General features: G+C 50.9%; 1 protein-coding gene across 1 annotated transcript in view; it reads right to left on the bottom strand.

The window, feature by feature from the left end:
• Positions 1–21253, bottom strand: part of LOC137454281 (neural-cadherin-like) — a 70323-nt gene that overhangs the window by 36862 nt on the left and 12208 nt on the right. Inside the window, exons 3-10 of the mRNA XM_068164310.1 lie at positions 19863–20088; positions 19136–19340; positions 18786–18897; positions 13813–14062; positions 11703–11845; positions 8239–8411; positions 7724–7892; positions 5309–5479 (exon numbers count right to left, since the gene is read on the bottom strand). Coding sequence (XP_068020411.1) covers positions 5309–5479; positions 7724–7892; positions 8239–8411; positions 11703–11845; positions 13813–14062; positions 18786–18897; positions 19136–19340; positions 19863–20088 — 1449 coding nt within the window. The remainder of the gene's footprint in view (positions 1–5308; positions 5480–7723; positions 7893–8238; positions 8412–11702; positions 11846–13812; positions 14063–18785; positions 18898–19135; positions 19341–19862; positions 20089–21253) is intronic.

Below are 21253 nucleotides of genomic sequence, written 5' to 3'. Positions count from 1 at the left end.
ATAAAAGCAAAAGGAAGTTTGTGTGAAGGGGCTCAGTCCTGAAGGTGAGCAGTGGCAGCAGGCAGCCACAAAGCATGAAGACTCAAGGTCATCATGAAGATCCCCCCAGCACCTCAGTGTTTTGGAGAAGCTGCCCAGGGCAAGGGTGCAATGAGCATTTTATTTGTGCCCTTTTCCATAGCTCTCCTACCTTGCTCCCAGCAAGCCACCTGGGATAGTGTGCCCCTGGGCCTAGACTGAGAGGCTGAGGGAGCTGGGGTTGCTTAGCCTGGAGAAGAGGAGGCTCAGGGGAGACCTCATTGCTGTCTACAACTACCTGAAGGGAGGTTGTAGCCAGGTGGGGGTTGGTCTCTTCTCTCAGCAACCAGCACTAGAACAAGAGGACACAGTCTCAAGCTGCACCAGGGGAGGTTTAGGCTGGATGTTAGGAAGAAGTTCTTCACAGAAAGAGAGATTGGCCACTGAGATGTGCTGCCCAGGGAGGTGGTGGAGTCACCATCCCTGGAGGTGTTTAAGAAGAGCCTGGATGAGGCACTTGGTGCCATGGTTTAGTTGATCAGATGGTGTTGGGTGATAGGTTGGACTTGATGATCTCAAAGGTCTTTTCCAACCTGGTCTGGTCTATTCTATTCTATTCTATTCTATTCTATTCTATTCTATTCTATTCTATTCTATTCTATTCTATTCTACTCTACTCTACTCTATTCTATTCTATTCTATTCTATTCTATTCTATTCTATTCTATTCTATTCTATTAATCCTGCTTGGAACCTGCTTTTATTATCATCATCTAAAAAATAGGTGGCAGAGTCACACAGTAGTAGTACCTGTTGCACAGAAGATTAATTCATTTGATCTTCCTAAAGCCTGATTCCTGGCAGGGACACCAATAAAATGATGGGAAATCATGAGCAGTTGCTTCCTGCTCCTGTCCTTTCTGTGAGGCCCAGTTTGATATGAGGACATTATTGCATCCCTGCCAGCTGTGTCTTCTCCACACCCCAGTCTTTCAATTGCTCTGAAGTGACTTTGGTCCTGCTCAGTCATCCAGACCCAATTCCTCTCAAAGCAGCTACAGATGCTTGCCTGGTTGGGTTTTGGAGAACAAATCTTATGAGGAACAACTGAGGGAACTGGGAATGGTTAGACTGGAGAAGAAGAGGCTGAGGGGAGACCTCATTGCTGTCTACAACTCCCTGAAAGGAGGTTGTGGACAGGCTGGTGCTGGTCTCTTCTCACAGTGATAGAGCAAGAGGGAATGACCCCAATTTACAACTGGGTAGGTTTGGACTGGACAGTGGGAAGAAGAGTGGTCAGGCATTGGAATGTGCTGCCCAGGGAGGTGGTGGAGTCACCAACCCTGGATGTCTTTAAAGGTGGTTTGGATGTGGTGCTTGGTGATGTGCTTTAGGGGTGAACCTTGTAGAGTAGGGTTAATGGTTGGACTTGGTGACCCTGAGGGTCTTTTCCAACCTGAATGTTTTTGTGATTACTGTGGTTCTGGTTTTGAGCCATTTCCATGTGCAGGGCTCCATCAGCTCCGTGAGCTGCAATGGGCCTGGCAGTGGGGAGGCTGTCACAGATCATTTGGACAACCCAGTCAATCTAGTCAATCACTTCTGGTTCAGAAGCTGTTTCATATCTTGGCTCTCCCTTCTGTGTGTCTCCTTTATCATTCTGAGGCAGGACAATCAGGCTGGCACACTATGAAGTGGAGTGGCCATGTTTTCTGTTTGAATTTGTTTCCTTAATATCATAGAATTGTCAAGGGTTGGGAGGGACCTCAAGGATCATCTAGTTACAATCCCCCTGCCATGCACAGTCTGTGCCAGTAAAGCCTTAAACCACCACCACTGCTTGCTCCATGAACAGAAATTTGAGCTTTAATTACCATCTCTTGTCCCCCCAGGACATTTAGCTGGCCTAGGATTCATATCGCTGGTACAGCAGTAACAGCCAAGGCTGCTCTCAGAGGAGATTTACTGGCACTAAAAATAGATTAACGAAAATGGAATTTATTGCTAAGAAATGCTGTAAAATGTCCCTTTCTGGGGTTTAAATTGATGTCTTTGTAGTCAAATCCTGTTAAATCACATTATAAGAAAAATATAAAACTACTGAGTGGTGCTGTTGATACACCAGAGGGACAGGCTGGCATCCAGAGGGACCTGGACAGGATGGAGAGGTGAACCCAGGTGAACCTCATGAGGTTCAACAAGAGCAAGTGCAGGGTTCTGCAGCTGGGCTGGAACAATCCTCACTGTCAATACAGACTGGGGGGAGGAGATAGAAAGCAGCCCTGAGGAAAAGGGTTTGTGGATGTTGATGGATGAGAAGCTGGACAGGAGCAGGCAGTGTGAGCTTGCAGCACAGAAGGCAAATCACAGCCTGGGCTGCATCCAAAGCAGCACTGCCAGCAGAGCCAGAGAGGTGATTCTGACACTTGGCTCTGCTCTGCTGAGACCTCACCTGCAGTACTGTGTGCAGGTCTGGAGCCCTCAATAGAGGAAGGACTTAGAGCTGATGGAACAGGTCCAGAGGAGGCCACAAAAATGATCAGGGGGCTAGAACACCTCTGCTACAAGGACAGGCTGAGGGAGCTGGGGGTGTTCAGCCTGGAGAAAAGGAGGCTTTGGGCTGACCTAATAGCAGCCTGCCAGTACCTGAAGGGGGCTACAAGAAGGCTGCAGAGGGACTGTCTGCAAAGGCCACAAGGGACAGGAAGAGGGATGATGGTTTAAAATTGGAGAAGAGCAGATTTAGTTTGGATATCAGGAAGAAGTTCTTTACTGCGAGGGTGGTGGAACGCTGGAACAGGTTGCCCAGGGAGGTGGTTGGGGCCCCATCCCCGGAGATATTCAAGGTGAGGCTGGACAGGGCTCTGGGCAGCCTGATGCTAATTGGGAATGTCCCTGCTGACTGTGGGGAGGTCAGACTGGGTGAGCTTTGGAGGTCCCTTCCAGCCCAGCCCGTTCTAAGATTCTACTTGGAAGGTCCACATTCTCATTCCATGTAGTTCTGCTTGCTGCTGGCATCACTCTAGCACTCACTACCCCATCCCTACTGCACACAGGGAAGCACTCCTTTAACGTCTGGTTTGCAGGGGGGTGATGAGATGCATGGCTTAAATCAGGGATCTGACCAACATCCTGGTGCAAGGAAATAAAGAACCCAGCAGTCTGCAGGAAGAGCCAAAACCTGTGACTAATGGCATTTGATTTTGTGAGAGAAGAAGCTATTTTTAATGCTGTGACGTGCAAACATTGATTACTTATGCACAGATGCTGGGGAAGGGCTGTGCATAAAGTGACCTCATTATCTGCCACTTCCCCATCCCAAATGGCTGCCTTTGCTTCAGGACCTTTGCTGGTTCTCTGTGTTGGTGAAAATAAACAAGAAGAAGAAAAATGTTTGCCCATTCCTCAAAGCTTCTAAAGCCAGCAGAATTACCAAGTGTCACCTCTCAGCTTCTCTACTTAAAAAACCCATCCTGAGCAGTTTCACCTGAAAGATCTGTTTGAAAAGAGAGTAGAGAGGTTTATCTTTGCACATGCACTGCCTTTAACTCAAGGGTTTCTGTGCTGTGAGATCTCCAGTGAGATCACTCCCACCTGGCTTCTCAAGCCCTGCTTTGGCCAGACCTGCAGGTAGCAATGCAGGAATGGCCATTCCCAGGCTGCACACTTTAACCAGCTTGGCCCTTGGCCTTAGTCACTGTAAGATACTCTGGAAAGTGCAACACAGTTTTGCTTTCTGTCCTCTGAAATTCAGATGAGTATTGTAGAGTACTTCCAAGCAGATCACTTCTCCTTGTGATAACCCTGCTGTGATTTAAAATCCATGCCATGGATTAGAATCCATCCCACCTCTTTCTGAATCCTGATAAAATCCCTCTGGCCTGTGTGATGCTAGAGGCAGCTTGGCTTACAAGCCATCTTCAGTTTAGTAACATGTTGGCCACTTTGGCTTTGCCCTGAGTGATTTTCCCATAAAACTGACAAAACATGTCCCAAATTGAGTTGTTTTCTCCCATGGGCATTATCAAGGCTCCCAGTGATACACAGGCCAGAAGTCAAAGATTTGGGGCTGTTTGACAAGACCTAAACACCCCTCCAGCCCCTCTGAACAGAGGTGTGTTAAAGAGGCACTGATGGCAACTGCTTTTCCAGTCAGGGTAGACCAACTCCCAGCTAGGATCACAGAATCACAGAATGTTAGGGGTTGGAAGGGACTTCCAAAGATCTTCCAGTCCAACCGCCCTGCCAGAGCAGGGTCACCTGGGGCAGGTCACACAGGAGCACATCCAGATGGGTTTGGAATGTCTCCAGAGAAGGAGACTCCACAACCTCTCTGGGCAGCCTGCTCCAGGGCTCGCTCTGTTTTGTTTTGGAATATCAAACAAAAACTCAGTGTGCAGCAAATCCTGGGCAGGGGAACACCACAAAAGGGAAGGGATCAGATCTGCCTCATCTGTAGGAGTGAAGACTGCTAAGGTTTTGAAGAGCATTGCAATGCACAAAGAGCACAGTGATCAATTCTGTGGGCTCCCACTGCTGATGAATTAAAGTGCTGAGCGCCTGAGCTGAGAGCAGAGGAGGATGGGTCACTAAAAACCTGACCACTGTTCTAAGGAGCTACTCCTTGGTGGCCAAGAAGGCCAATAGCATCCTGGCCTGTATCAGAAATAGTGTGGCCAGCAGAAGCAGGGAAGTCATTGTGCCCTGTGCTCAGCACTGGTTAGGCCACACCTTGAGTCCTGTGTCCAGTTCTGGGCTCCTCAGTTTAAGAAGGACATTGAGACACTTGAAGGTGTCCAGAGAAGGGCAACAAAGCTGGGGAGGGGTCTGGTGCACAGCCCTGTGAGGAGAAGCTGAGGGAGCTGGGGTTGCTTAGCCTGGAGAAGAGGAGGCTCAGGGGAGACCTTCTTGCTCTCTACAACTCCCTGAAGGGAGGTTGTAGCCAGGTGGGGGTTGGTCTCTTCTCCCAGGCACCCAGCACCAGAATAAGAGGACACAGTCTCAAGCTGTGCCAGGGGAAGTTTAGGCTGGAGGTGAGGAGAAAGTTCTTCCCAGCAAGAGTAATTGGCCATTGGAATGTGCTGCCCAGAGAGGTGGTGGAGTCCCCATCCCTGAAGGTGTTCAAAAAAGGCTTGGATGTGGCACTTGGAGCCATAGTTTAGTTTTCAGGAGGTGTTAGGTATTAGGTAATAGGTTGGACTTGCTGATCTCTGAGGTCTTTTCTAACCTGGCTGGTTCTAAACAACAGGTTGATGTTGCAGAGCTGGCACAGGTAGTTAAGGACCACTCACACTGGTAGCGACTGTTCTCAAACTTGGGGTCGTTGTCGTTGAGGTCAGCAATGAGGACGGTGAGCTGGCAGAGGCCGATCAGCGGCTCCTGCGCCTGGTCAGTAGCAGTGACAGACAGGCTGTACTCCCTCTGCTTCTCCCGGTCAAAGCTCTGCGTGCTCCTGATGACTCCTGGGAACACAGACACTTCCTGTGCTGCGTGGCACAGCCTCGGGAAGGAATGCAGAAGGGGACCGGCAGATCTCCCGCACGAGAGCCAACCGCACGCAGCGCAACCCTTGTGCTTCATAGTGCCCGGGGCAAGACCAACACCCACTGCCCTGGCCCCCCTCACATGCTGCATACTGCCAGGCATCACCTGCTTTCTCTTCTGCTGCCCTGATCAAGAATCCTGGTCTGAGCACCTTGTTACCTCACTCCTCATGGAGCCCAAAAGGACTTTCTTGTCCTCATGGAGCTCAGAAGGATTTGGTCCTCCTCACAGAACCCAGAAGCACTTTCCCTTCCTCACTGAAAGGCATCTCCCAGGCTTACTCCAATGACAGTGCAACTAACTGAACAGTTCAAAAACAGCTCACTATTACTCTGGGGAAGAGTCACACCACATGTGTCAGCGACGTGACCAAAGTCATCTCTGCTATGGGAGCTGGAGGCTGCTTTGTTGAACAGATTGAAATAGGACAGAGCCATGTGGCTCAGTTGATAAATGGAACCATTTCCCCCAGCATGCAGCATTTTTTATCTCTACTGATTGGGTCTCTCCCTGTCCCAGATATTTTTTTACTGTTTGGAAGATTTTAAACTGGATTCTTGGAGGCCACTTACAGAGCTATGTCTTTACTGTGCTGGGGGCCAGGATTGTGCTGTTCCGTCCTTCCAGTCTCCTGTGCAGCCCTGGACACTCAAATATCACACCTTAACATTTTGACTGTAAGAACATCACCAACTTTGACAGCTAGCTCACCTGAAATGCCCCAAGACTGTCACTGGCCTCTTCTGCTATGAGGGTTTTGCCTCTACATGCATGGCACTGGACCTCCTATTTGTATGTGAGATGAGAAATGGCCACCCCGAAGGGAAGGACTAACTCAAGCTGTTGGAGTCACATTTTCTGCTCTGCATTTTTACAGCTGCACTTGACCCAAGAGGAATATAACTGACACAGAACAGCTTTCCATTTTCCTCTTTATCTGGGGTTTGTCTCCCCATTTCATTTGTCACTTAAGCCACTAATCTATGCACATGGCTATCCATATAGCTGGATCCAAGTGCCGGGTTCTGCACATTGGCCACAACAACCCCATGCAGTGCTACAGGCTGGGGTCAGAGTGGCTGGAGAGCAGCCAGGCAGAGAGGGACCTGGGGGTGCTGGTTGATGGTAGGATGAACATGAGCCTGCAGTGTGCCCAGGTGGCCAGGAGGGCCAATGGCATCCTGGCCTGCATCAGGAACAGTGTGGCCAGCAGGAGCAGGGAGGTCATTCTGCCCCTGTACACTGCACTGGTTAGGCCACACCTCGAGTACTGTGTCCAGTTCTGGGCCCCTCAGTTTAGGAAGGAGGTTGACTTGCTGGAACGAGCCCAGAGAAGGGCAACAAAGTTAGTGAGGGGCTTGGAACACAGCCCTGTGAGGAGAGGCTGAGGGAGCTGGGGTTGCTTAGCCTGGAGAGGAGGAGACTCAGGGCTGACCTTATTGCTCTCTACAACTCCCTGAAGGGGGGTTTCATAGTTTCATAGTTTCATAGTTTCATTCAGGGTTGGAAGGGACCACAAGGATCATCTAGTTCCAACCCCCCTGCCATGGGCAGGGACACCCCACACTAGATCAGCCTGGCCAGAGCCTCATCCAGCCTGCTCTTAAACACCCCCAGGGACGGGGCCTCGACCACCTCCCTGGACAACCCATTCCAGGGTCTCACCACTCTCATGGTGAAGAACCTCCTCCTCACATCCAGCCTGAATCTCCCCACGAGGTTGGTCTCTTCTCCCAGGCAGCCAGCACCAGAACAAGAGGACACAGTCTCAGGCTGCGCCAGGGGAGGTTCAGGCTGGAGGTCAGAAGGAAGTTTTACACAGAGAGAGTGATTGCCCATTGGAATGGGCTGCCTGGGGAGGTGGTGGAGTCACCATCACTGGAGGTGTTCAGGAGGAGACTTGACAGGGTGCTTGGTGCCATGGGTTAGTTGATTAGGTGGTGTTGGATGATAGGTTGGACACGATGATCTTGAAGGTCTCTTCCAACCTGGTTTATTCTATTCTATTATTTTTTCCAGTGTCTATTCCACAAGCTGGTGCAGTTCACCCTGCAGGCTCCACCATCAAAGCACGAGCCCAGTTGGGCACACTCATACCTTGGCATTCTCACTACAATTCCATGCCATTTTCACTGTATCTCAGCAAACTGAAAGTGACTGACCTGTGTCTGGGTCAATGCTGAAGCCTGGGGAAGCTCCATCTCGGTGCATGAGCCCATACTTCACCTCTCCATTAATGCCAAGGTCTGCATCATAGGCTTCTACCTGTAGCACATAGGTGCCTGGTGGCTGATTCTCCAGAACCCAGGTGCTGTCACTGTAGTAAGCACACTAAAAACACACCCAAACATCCAATGCTGCATATTACACAGAGCCACACCAATTTGCTGCACAGCAGCAGTATTTTTTCCAGCATGACTGAGAAGAACTCAGAAGTAAATCACTTCTATTACTTCTATTCATGAAGAAAACAAGCTTTAAGGAAAAAAAACCAACAAAGGAGAATGGAGGCTTTACATCCTAGCTTTAAAGAAAGCTGGCTGCATGTTTGCTCCCAGAGTCATTCTTCTCTGCACACACACAGTCCCTTCAGCCCACCAGCAAGCAGTGCTAGCCAAGGAGAGCCTATAACCCCAGTTATGGACAGGCAGAGGTGGTCTGCAGAAAGACATCTTACCTCTCTGAAGACAGGCTTGTTGTTGTTGATGTCATTGACTCCCACAATGACCTCTGCAAAACTGCTGAGAGGGGTGGGTCCCCCCGAGGCATTGTCATCTATGGCAGTGATGTTCAGTGTGTACTGAGGCCTTCTCAAGTTGGGTGGGGGGCTTCTGCGGAGCCTAATGAGACCTGAATTTGGAGGCATGAGTGTCATTTGTTTTTACCCTGTACCACAGCATCACAGTATCACTAAGGTTGGAGGAGACCTCAAAGATCATCGAGTCCAACCTGGCACCACAGACCTCATGACTAAACCATGGCACCAAGTGCCACATCCAATCCCCTCTTGAACACCTCCAGGGATGGGGACTCCACCACCTCCCTGGGCAGCACATTCCAATGGCTAACAACTCTCTCTGTGAAGAACTTTCTCCTCACCTCCAGCCTAAACTTCCCCTGTACACACCTTGGAAGCACAAAACCAGTGGAAAATTACAAAGCCCAATATTGCTGATAAACCCACGGTGAGCAGAGCAGACACAGAGGCTGGGTGGAGACCCACTGGCACTAGGGAGAATGGAGAGGCAAGGCAAAGACCCAACCTTCAGTTCTTCCACTGCAATACTCCTGACCAGAAGAATCACACAAAAGACAAGAAATGTGGATGAGCAGTCTGGAGGAGAAGGACTTGGGGTGTCAGTTGATGAAAAGCTCCCCAGGAGCCAGCACTGGTCCCTGGCAGCCCAGCAGGCAGCTGTGTGCTGAGCTGCAGCCAGAGCAGGGAGAGCAGCAGCACAGGGAGGGGATTCTGCCCCTCTGCTCTGCTGAGACCCCACCTGCAGCACTGCCTCCAGCTCTGGTACTCCCCAGCATAAGAGGTACATGGAGCTGCTGGAGTGGGTGCAAAGGAGGGGAACAAGAGTTCAATGCCACACAGCAGGAACAGATTGATGGATTTTTTCCTCCCAAATCCCACAGAAGGAGAAATGTTTTGCTGAGATTTGTGACCTCTGCTATGCTGAGTGTTTCCCTGGGAGATTGAGCCTGTGATTGCAGTTGTATTTTAGAACTACAGAGCTAGTCTGTACCTTAGTGCATTTATCACTGGCAATTTCAAAGGCTCTGTGTATGTTGCATATGAATAAACCAAACTATTCTGCCTCAGAGATTGTCTACTCGAACCTCCCCCTGCCGTGGGCAGGGATGCCTCTCAAGTAGACTTGATTGCTCAAGGCTTCATCCAATACCTGTGTCCAGTTCTGGGCCCCTCAGTTTAGGAAGGAGGTTGACTTGCTGGAGCGTGTCCAGAAAAGGGCAACAAAACTGGGGAGGGGTCTGGAGCACAGCCCTGTGAGGAGAGGCTGAGGGAGCTGGGGTTGCTTAGCCTGGAGAAGAGGAGGCTCAGGGGAGACCTTCTTGCTCTCTCCAACTCCCTGAAGGGAGGTTGTAGCCCAGTGGGGGTTGGTCTCTTCTCCCAGGCACCCAGCACCAGAACAAGAGGACACAGTCTCATACTGCACCAGGGGAGGTTTAGGCTGGAGGTTAGGAGGAAGTTCTATACAGAGAGAGTGATTGCCCATTGGAATGTGCTGCCCAGGGAGGTGGTGGAGTCACCATCATTGGAGGTGTTCAGGAGGAGAATTGATGGGGTGTTTGGTGCCATGGTTTAGTTGATTAGGTGGTGTTGGATGATAGGTTGGACACGATGATCTTGAGGGTCTCTTCCAACCTGGTTTATTCTATTCTATTCAATCTGGCCTTGAACAGCCCCAGGGAGGAGGCATCCACAACCTCCCTGGGCAGCCTATTCTGGAGTCTCACCACCCTCATCCTGAAGAACTTCTTCCTCAGCTCCAGTCTCACCCTACTCTCCCTCAGCTTCAAACCATTCCCCCTTGTCCTGTCTCTAGACACCCTCAGGAAAAGTCCCTCTGCAGCCTTCCTCTAGGATCCCTTCAGCTATTGGAAGGCAGCTCTAAGGTCCCCCCAAAGTCTTCTCTTCTCCAGGCTGAACACCCTCAGCTCCCTCAGCCTATCCTCACAGCAGAGCTGCTCCAGCCCTTGGATCATCTCTGTGGCCTCCTCTGGACACACTCCAACAGCTCTGTGTCCTTCTCATGATGTGGGCACCAGATCTGTAGGCAGTATTTGAGGTGGGGTCTCAGCAGAGCAGAGTAAAGGGGAAGAATTCTATGATTCATGTGCCTGACTGCTTCTTTTCAATGTGGCTAGCCCTATAGCAGGCAGGCAGCTCCTGCATCTGGTGCCAGACCTACAGTAATGGCAGTTATTGGCATATCTATTGAGAGAGAAATCCAGCCACCCCTAGTCACTCTAATCAATCAGGACTGGCTAGAACACAGGGGTACTGACCTCTTCTCACATCGATCTCTTCCCAAATCTGCCTCACCAAATCCATCTGTCACTAAACACAGCAGCACAAACCAGTCAAACAACCAGCATCACATTGCTCTGCTGCTGTGTTGCTGGTTCAGTTTGTATTTTGGTTGCACAGCACAGGACTGCATCATCTGAAACGGCACAGTGCATGGACCAGCACCTCATAAAATCACAGAATCAACAGGGTTGGAAAAGACCTCAGAGCTCATCAAGTCCAACCTATTACCTAATGCCTAACACCTCCTGACAACTAAACCATGGCTCCAAGTGCCACATCCAAGTCTTTTATGAGCACCTCCAGGGATGGTGACTCCACCACCTCCCTGGACAGCACATTCCAATGGCCAACCTGTCTTGCTGGGAAGAACTTTCTCCTCACCTCCAGCCTAAACCTCCCCTGGTGCAGCTTGAGACTGTGTCCTCTTGTTCTGGTGCTGGTTGCCTGGGAGAAGAGACCAACCCCCACCTGGCTACAACCTCCCTTCAGGGAGTTGGAGACAGCAAAAAGGTCTCCCTGAGCCTCTTCTTCTCCAAGCTAAGCAACCCCAGCTCCCTCAGCCTCTCCTCACAGGGCTGTGCTCCAGACCCCTCCCCAGCCTTGTTGCCCTTCTCTGGACACATTCAAGAGTCTCACTATTCTTCTTAAGTTGAGGAGCCCAGAACTGGACACAGGACTCAAGGTGTGGCCTAACCAATGTAGAGTACAGGGGCACAATGACTTCCCTGCTCCTGCTGGCCACAAGAGGATTTCTGATGCAGGCCAGGATGCCATTGGCCTTCTTGGCCACCTGAGCACATTGCTGGCTCATGTTCAGCTGCTGTCAACCAGTCCCCCCAGTCTGCCTGGCTGCTCTCCAGCTTCTCTGACCCCAGCCTTTAGCACTGCATCACACTGGTGTTGGTATCTGGGGAATGAGCATCATCATTATCATCTCAAAGAGCTAATTCACCACCACACAAAGCACCTCCCCTGGCAGATTGTTTACGTGTGGTGCTTTCAGACGCTTCAGACACGCAGGTGAAGCAGAGACAGCATGGATTAAACAGTAAACAACAGTGTCCTACAACCTCTTCCCTTACCTTTCTGACTGTCCAGTTCAAAGTTGCCCTCCTCGTTGCCTCCTGTGATCAGATAGGAGAGGCCATCTCCATCAGGGTCCTTCGCCCGAACGGTAGCCACTAAGGTGCTGGGACCAGCATCTTCTGACAGGAAAGTTCTGTAACTGGTGGGCAATAAGGGATCAATGGTAGCACGTTCAGCACCAGAGCAACCATCACCATTCTAGGACAGGTTGGGCTCTGAGCAAACTGCTTCAAGCTGTCCCTGTTTACTGCAGCAGGCTGGGACTAGATGACCATTGATGGTCCCTTCCTAATTAAAGCATTCTCTGGTTCTGTGATTCTTATGTCCCTATCTAGTTATGGAAAGCATCAGATACCCCAGAGATGATGCATGTCAGCTAGTATATGACTGGGTAAGTTAAGGTATTCATACTTTGTATTTAAAACATAGCCACACTTCAGACTTAGGCAAAAAACCCACAAGACTAATTGTGTTCAGACAAAGAGTTGGGGCTGTTCAGTCTGGAGAAGAGGAGGCTCCCAGGAGACCTAATTGTGGCCTTCCAGTATCTGAAGGGGGCTCCAAGAAAGCTGGGGAGGGACTTTTGAGGGTGTCAGGGAGTGATAGGACTGGGGGGAATGGAGCAAAACTAGAAATGGGGAGATTGAGATTGGATGTTAGGAAGAAGTTGTTCCCTAGGAGGGTGGTGAGAGCCTGGCACAGGTTGCCCAGGGAGGTGGTGGAAGCCTCCTGCCTGGAGGTGTTTGCAGCCAGGCTGGCTGTGGCTGTGAGCAAGCTGCTGTAGTGTGAGGTGTCCCTGGGCATGTCAGGGGGGTTGGAACTGGCTGATCCTTGAGGTCCCTTCCAGCCCTAACAAATCTATGATTCAGGAAAGGAAAGAAGGAATTTCAAACTAACTGAACCTCATGAAGTTAGCTTATAAGGCAGTCTGCTGATGATAAAATTATGCTTTAATGCCTGCTAAGTGCCATCTGTGGCTGTCATGTATTTATACTTGAACAGTACATGGAAGTCAACACAGTGAAAATAGTTCCCTGTAGAGTTAGGGCTTTTATTCATCCTGTTCTCTTTCTCTAAGTCTGAGAGGGGACCTTAGCAGTGCCTACAGATATCTGGCTGTCAGGAGGATGGAGCCAGGCTCTTTTCAGTGATATCCAGGAATAGGACAAGGGAGGATGGATGTAAATTCAACCACAGGAAATTCCACCTCAATATGAGAAAAAACCTCTTCACTGTGAGGGTGACAGAGCCCTGGAACAGCCTGCCCAGAGAAGTTGTGATGTCTCTGTCTTTGGAGACTTTCAAAACTCACCTGGATGTGTTCCTGTGTGTGTGCTGCCCTGGGTGACCCTGCTCTGGCAGTGGGGTTGGACTGGATGATTTCTGGAGGTCCCTTCCAACCCCTAACACTCTGTGACTCTCTGGTGCTTACAGTTACACAAAACAAGAGACCATGTAAGCTGGTGGTGTTAAGGTTACTCCCGGGAAGATCACAGGATGTTAAGGATTAGAAGGGATCTCCAGAGATCATCAAGTCCAACCCCCCTGCCAGAGCAGGACCATAGAATCCAGCCCAGGTTGCACAGAAACACATCCAGGTGGGGCTTGAAAGGCTCCAGAGAAGGAGACTCCACAATCTCTCTGGGCAGCCTGTTCCAGGGCTCTGTGACCCTCACAGTGAAGAAGTTCCTCCTCATGCTGAGGTGGAGCCTCCTGTGCTGTAGTTTACATCCATTGCTCCTTGTCCTACCACATGGTGCAACCGAGCAGAGCCTGTCCCCTCACTCTTGACCCCCAGCCCTCAGATACTTATTGATCAGATTCCCTCTCAGTCTTCTCCTCTCCAGACTAAACATCCCCAGGGCTCTCAGCCTCTTCTCATAGGGCAGTGCTGCAGGCCCTTCAGCATCCTTGCAGCCCTCCCTTGGACTCTCTCCAGCAGATCCCTCTCCCTCCTGAACTGGTTAGCCCAGAACTGGATGCAATATTCCAGGTGTGGCCTCACCAGGGCAGAGTAGAGGGGGAGGAGAACCTCCCTTGTTCTGCTGGACACAGCCCTCCTAAGAGAAGGTGCAAATCCCACAGTGAGAGCTGGAGGTGGCTTACACGGGCTGGGAGAAGACAGGAGCCTCGTCGTTGACGTTGGCCATCCGGATGCGCACGGCCGCGGTCCCCGTGCGCGGGGGGAGCCCTTTATCGACAGCAATCACCACGAACTCATACATGTGGTGTGCCCGCTCAAAGTTCAGCCTCTGGTTAGAATTGATGACTCCGTGACGTGTGATGGAAAAATCACTGCTCTGGATGAAGTAACTGATCTCGGAGTTGGAGCCAGAGTCGCAGTCTGTCGCAAGCACTGCCAGAGAACACATCCAAGGCAACAGTCAGGCGGCAGGAGAGCTTTCATTACTCTGCTCCCTACCAAGCCAGCTTCAGATACTTTTTGCTTTGAGAGCAGACATCACCTAAATCTGTTTTCTCTGCTAAAGTGTTTCCTCAGGGGGTGGAGGGGTAGGGAGTATGTGTGCACGAATCTGGGAACTCAGCAGGAGGCTGGGAGTTGAAAAGCAAAGCAGCACTTCCCCTCCTCCAAGCCAGGCTGGGCAAACGCAGCGAGGGAGCAGTGATCCCAGCACTGCACAGCACCCTCTGTACAAATAGCAGCCGAGGCTGGTAATTACCACAGGATCAATATGCATGTCGGGAGAACGTTACCAGTCATAAATCGTGTCCTCACTCTCTCTAGGGATGCCATCAAATTTAATTAGCTCCCAGCTATGTTATAGCTAAAGCGCTTTTTAATTACCTAGGGCTTCAAGGTACAAAGAGTGATTAAACATTCCTCCCCAGCTCGTGTTTATTCAGTACCTCCTGTGTCCCATCTGCTCAGCAGAACAAAGACTTTGAGCTCACAGCGTAGTAGCAAAAGTGATTTCTAAGAGCAGGAGCTCACCTCTTTTAATCACCCTGCCACTTCTCTAGCCAAACGACCAGACTGCAGCTCGTATCCCTGCTGGCATTAAACAAACTCCTCCTTCTGCCAGGGAGATGCAGACACAGCCATGGTATCAAAGTATCACAGTATCACCAAGGTTGGAAGAGACCTTGAGGATCATCCAGTCCAACCTATCAACACAGACCTCATGACTAGACCATGGCTCCAAGTGCCACATCCAATCCCCTCTTGAACACCTCCAGGGATGGAGACTCCACCACCTCCCTGGGCAGCACATTCCAATGATGAATGACTCACTCGGTGAATAACTTCCTCCTCACCTCCAGCCTAAACCACCCCTGGCACAGCTTGAGACTGTGTCCTCTTGTTCTGGTGCTGCTTGCCTGGGAGAAGAGACCAACCCCCACCTGGCTACAACCACCTTTCAGGTAGTTGTAGAGAGCAAGAAGGTCTCCCCTGAGCCTCCTCTTCTCCAGGCTAAGCAACCCCAGCTCCCTCAGCCTCTCCTCACAGGGCTGTGCTCCAGACCCCTCCCCAGCTTTGTTGCCCTTCTCTGGACACCTTCAAGTGTCTCAATATCCTTCTTAAACTGAGGGGCCCAGAACTGGACACAGGACTCAAGGTGTGGCCTAACCAGTGCTGAGCACAGGGGCAGAATGACTTCCCTGCTGCTGCTGGCCACACTGTTCCTGATGCAGGCCAGGATGCCATTGGCCCTCTTGGCCACCTGGGCACACTGCCCAGCACACAGCCTTTTGGAAGCAGAACAGTGAGTGCAGTGATGGACACCCTGGCAGGGAGCTACAGCATCATCCATGGTGTGAAGAAGAAGCAATCAGCCACCACTACCAGAACATGAACTCAAATAGGAAAGGGGAGGAGAAAGATTTTCAAAAAGCACTGAGATGCTGTGCTCCTTCCCCAAAACCCAACCCAAACCCAACCCAACCCAAACCACCTCTAGCTCTGCCCCTGGAAAGTTATTCATCTTGGTTGAAAAGGACACTTAGGGCAGCTGTAAACATTTTGTTTAGCATCTCCCAAACCGCTGCTCTGAATCAATACTTGGGTGCATTACAGAAGCAAGGGCTTTAGAGATCACTCTCTTGTATGGAAGACTCAGGAAAGGTTGAAATGAAAGTGACTTAAAACTGATCCATTTAGTGGTCAAGTATGGGGTTTAGAAAGACATTTGATTTGAAAAGTTCTGACCTCATCTGCAGAGCCATTACCAAGACATTGTAACCAGCACAGAAACACATTCCACGTGCTTAAAAATCAGCCTTTGTTTTCCCCCAGACGTCTTCCCGCAGGCAGGGAGCACCACGCTGGCTTGCACGTGACAAAAACACATCCTACTCCTCAAGCACCACTGGGAATTCCATTCCCCTCCCATCTGATGCCATCCTGCAAACAGCTCAGCACTGCAAAGGTATTCCAAGGGTCATGCAGCAGCCACAAGCAGGGCTGTGCTGGCTCTGCCTGTGCTCTGAGCTGCCTTAGCGCAAGCAGCTCCCTCCAGCTCAAAGCCTAGCAGGTTAGCAGGAAGCCTTGCTCTGCTGGCACAGTGGTGCAGCTAGCCCCTGCTGAGAGCATCCCTCCACGCTCTTCAGCCCAGAGCTAGTTTGCATTCAGACGTGTCAAAGCACATGCAGGGAGCATAAATCTGCTGGTAATGACTGAGCAGGCAGACTGACTCAGCTAGCACATCAACACCACAAACACCATCCCAGCCAGGCTTCAAGTGTGTTAAAACAAAAAGGGTTGACAACTCAAACAAATGGTGTGTGTCACACTGCCACTGGCAGCAGCTCAGCCACAGAACCACAGAAACATTCAGGTTGGAATAGACCCTCAGGATTATCAAATCCAACCATTAAACCTACTCTACGAGGCTCACCCCTGAACCATATCCCCAAGCACCACACCCAAACCAACTTTAAACACATCCAGGCTTGGGGACTCCACCACCTCCCTGGGCAGCTCATTCCAGTGCCTGACCACTCTTGATGGGAAAAAGGTTTTCCTACTGTCCAGTCTAAACCTACCCTGGTGCAGCTTGAGGCCATTCCCTCTTGTTCTATCACTATCACTCTTCTGTGAGAAGAGACCAGCAGCAGCCTCTCCACAACCTCCTTTCAGGGAGTTGTAGACAGCAATGAGGTCTCCCCTCAGCCTCCTCTTTTCCAAACTAACCATCCCCAGCTCCTTCAATTGCTCCTCATCAGATTTCTTCTCCAAGCCCTTCGCAGCATCCTTGCCCTCCTCTGCCCTGGCTCCAGCACCTCCACAGCTCTCCTGTATTGAGGTGCCCAAAATTGGACACAGTACTTGAGGGATGGCCTCCCCAGAGCTGAGTACCAGGAGACAATCAGCTCCCTGATCCTGCTGGACACAGCATTGCTGATCCCAGCCAGGATGCCTTTGGCTTTCTCAGCCACCTGGGCACACTGCTGGCTCCTAATCAGGTTCTTGTCCATTAGAACCCCCAAGTCCCTTTCTACCAGACAGGAGCAAAGGCTCTCTTGAACTTGCTTGTGGAACATTCTGAGGTTACAATATTCCACCCCTCAAGGGTAAAGGGATGCTTTCTTTCCCCCCTGCCCTGAGATGACACTTACTTTGGCGCAGCACTCATCCAGCACAGGGTGCAGGTGACAGCACACACGGCTCACTTGCAGCCACTAGCAGTACTGCTCAGCCCTTCAACACCACAGGAGTGCTCACCCACCCATTATCACTGTCTGCCACTCTACTTCCACTTTGCATTTTATTTTCTTGGAGGCTCTTTCTCTTGAAGCATGTCTGCCATGGCAAGACAAACAAGTAGGATGTGATTGCACAGCTTTGCCATTCTGCTTGCTTTGGACATGGGCCATGATTTTTTTCCCCCCCACACAGCTGGGTGACTTTACAAGCCTCCTGGAGAGACTTTTCCCCTTTAAGGAAAACCACATGCTTAGAAATTTTAGGAGCTGATCATTCCAACAAACTCATTTCTTCCCAGAAGCCATTAAACAAACAGGCCAAAAAGAGCTGCAGCAAGCTCTGAACTCTCCTGGAGATATTCAAGGTCAAGGATGTCCCTGCTGACTACAGTGGGGGTTGGAGTGAATGATCTTTGGAGGTCCCTTCCAACCCAGACCATTCTGTGATTCTGTGAACTCTCTGGGTAAGTGTTTAGGAGAAAGCAACTCCTGCAGGCCTCTTAGCAGCATCTGGCTGCACAGGGGAAGCAAGGCTGCTTATCACCACTGCAACCTGCATGGTGTAGCTTCAGATTCAGGACATTTACACTGCTGTTTTCCAGCATCCTTAGACATGTACATGTTTGCTAAGCCTTGCCTTGGCACTTACCCATTCCTCACATGGTTCATAACCCCATGAAGGTCTCAGCCCATGTTCCCATTACTACCCCAGGACCTGCTCCTCACCTCAGTTTGAATATTGGCATCAAGCCCCTAAGTTTGAGGCAGAGCACTCCTGTGGCATGCAGCACATCATGACAGACAATGTCAGATCTCCAGACACCTCTGAAGGCATTTAACTGCAGCCAGTGAAACAGGTTGGAGAAGGGCACCTACAGGAAGGCTGGGGAGGGACTGTTTAGAAGGGCTTGTGGGGATAGGATGAGGAGCAATGGTTTGAAACTGGAGCAGGGCAGAGTTAGGTTGGCCATCAGGAGGAAGTTCTGCACAGTGAGAGTGGTGAAATACTGGAACAGGCTGCCCAGGGATGTGGTTGAGGCCCCATCCCTGGAGACATTCAGGATGAGACTGGATGTGTCCCTGTGCAGCCTGCTGTAGCTGGAGGTGTCCCTGCTGCCTGCAGGGAGGTTGGCCAAGATGCCCTTTGACGTTCCCTTCCATCCCAATGCAATCTGTGACTTTTCTCTTTGGATACCACAAGATCCCTCCCCGGGCACCGCGCGATGGTCCTCACTTGAAGACACTCAAAACTCTGCTTCCAGGCTACCTAAACACCACCTGCAGCCCTCCAGGAGAGCTACCATCCACATCTGACAGAGGCAGTGCCTGCTGTGGAATACACAATCAGAACACCAAGGGGCAGCAGAAAGCAGCAGCTCTGTGGCAAGAGCGAGAGGTATGAGGATGGCTCTCACCTTGCAGCAGAGAGGTGCCGACAGGGATGGTTTCGGGAACGCTGTCCCTGCTGTAAATGGAGTGCTGAAATTCGGGAAAGCAGTCATTTTCATCAGTGATATGGACCATCACCTGTGACAAAAGGAGATGCTGAGAGGGGGTCTTGGTTTCTACTCTTAGGATGACGGCTGCATTTCCACCTCAGAGCCTAGAGCTGAGCCCAGCTCGGAGCCCAGCCTGCTGCCTGCACCGTAAGGCCCCCCTGAGCACCTTCACCAGTGCTCTAGGCCATCCACGGGCACAACTGTTCCCACTGAGCAGGTAACAAAGGCTGCAGGCAGAGCAGGGAGGAGTGAAGGGGCGCAGGTACCTCAGTCACGCTGCTGAGAGTGCTCTCCACTTCCATGGCTTTCAGCAAGAGGTGGTAGAGGTGGTGCTCACTCTCGTAGTCCACTGGGTGGGTCAGGCTGAGCTCTCCACTCTCCTGCCCCACCCTGAAGAGCCCACTGGGGTTTGTCAGCAGAGTGTAGGAGAGAGGCTGGCTCTGGAAAGAAACAGCCTCAACCACTGCCACTCTGTAAAGAATGAGAGAAGAATCCTTTGGTTTGAAACAACAACCAAAGATGTCTCCTGAGACCTTAGAAGAGGAAGGTGAGGATGAGGGAAAGTGAATTGCTCACTCTCTCTAAGCACTGGGCTCAGCTTTGTATTCAGACTGGAAACCCCTGTGCTACAGGGATCTGAAGGGGACCACAGGAAGGCTGGGGAGGGACTGTTTAGAAGGGCTTGTGGGGATAGGATGAGAGGCAATGGTTTGAGACTGGAGCAGGGCAGAGTTAGGTTGGACACCAGGAGGAAGTTCTGCACAGTGAGAGTGGTGAAACACTGGAACAGGCTGCCCAGGGATGTGGGTGAGGCCCTGTCCCTGGAGATATTCAAGCTCAGACTGGATGTGGCCCTGTGCAGCCTGCTGTAGCTGGAGGTGTCCCTGCAGGGGTGTTGGCCAAGATGCCCTTTGAAGCTCCCTTCCAACCCAATGCAATCTGTGGATGAGTCTGTGTGCAGGGAGGAAGCTCACCTAACAAAACACAACTTACATTTCTCCTGCTGGAGTATTCTCAGGCACAGACACACTGTAGGACATGTTAGTGAACTGTGGAGGTCGGGAGCCCGCCAGGATGGAGATGGAGGCGTAGGGGCTCTTGTTGCCCTGCTCATCAGTGGCTTCCACAGTAACCACATACTCCTTGTTCCAGGTCAAAGGCAAGCCAGTGGTCATGATGATGCCAGAATCCTGATCTACTCGGAATCGTTCTTCACCACCTAGCAACATATGCACAAAGCTGCTCTGAAAAATACCCCACAGTGAGAATGTTTGCATCAGCACTGCTCAGCTGGCCTCGAATCAGAACACAGAATTGTCCAGGTTGGAAAAGGCCTCAGAGATCATCAAGTCCAGCCTATCACCCAACACCATCTAACCAACTAAACCAAGGCACTGAGTGCCTCATCCAGGCTCTTTTCATCTACCCATCTCTTTGCATGTCTGACTCCCCACCTTCTCTTTCACTCACACCATACTCTGTGACTGGAGCAGCATGAAAGAGACAAGAACAGGTGAGAAATTCAGTTGCACCCTGGGATAGGACAAGGGGCAATGGATATCAACTCCAGCACAGGAGGTTGCACCTCAACATGAGGAGGAACTTCTTCACTATGAGGAGTGCAGAGCGCCCAGAGAGGTTGTGGAGTCTCATTCTCTGGAGCCTTTCAAGCCCTGTCTGGATGTGTTCCTGTGTGACCTGTGCTGAATTCTGTGGTCCTGCCCTGGCAGGGGGGTTGGACTGGAAGATCTCCAGAGGTCCATTGCAACCCCTACCATCCTGTGATCCTCTGATCCTGTGAAATGGAGCCTTGAGCTAACAGCAAAGCTGCAATTGATTTCAGAATAGAAGCAGAGCAAAGAAAATGTCAGCAAGAAAAAACAATCCTGTGGATGAGAATCTAATTTAAGCACCTTCAGCTCCTCCTTGCTGTACCTGTTCTCAGGGATTCCCCAAGGGGAAAAGCTACCAATGAAGTGATAAAATGGGAAATTTTAAGGAATGGGAATTTTAAGGAACAGGTGACAAAATTAATAGATGAGGGGAGAGCAACTGATGTTGTTTACCTGGACCTGAGCAAAGCCTTTGACACTGTCCCGCACCACATCCTGCTCTCCAAACTGGTGACACATGGCTGTGATGGGTGACCACTGGATGGATAAGGAACTGGCTTGATGGCTGCACCCAAAGAGTGGCTGTCCATGGCTCCATGTCCCAGTGGAGGCCAGGGACAAGCGGAGTCCCTCAGGGATCAGTCCTGGCACCAGGCTTGTTCAACATCTTTGTGGGTGCCATGGACAGTGGCATTGAGTGCACCCTCAGCAAGTTTGCTGATGACACCAAGCTGTGTGGTGCAGCAGACAGGCTGGAGGGAAGGGAGGCCA

This window comes from Melanerpes formicivorus, unplaced genomic scaffold, assembly GCF_026170545.1.
Source record: "Melanerpes formicivorus ecotype bairdi unplaced genomic scaffold, bMelFor1.0.p_v2 SCAF_79, whole genome shotgun sequence".
Classification (NCBI taxonomy): Eukaryota; Metazoa; Chordata; class Aves; order Piciformes; family Picidae; genus Melanerpes; species Melanerpes formicivorus.
The sequence above is the reverse complement of the archived record's forward strand: the minus strand, read 5'-3'. Positions and strand labels throughout refer to the sequence as shown.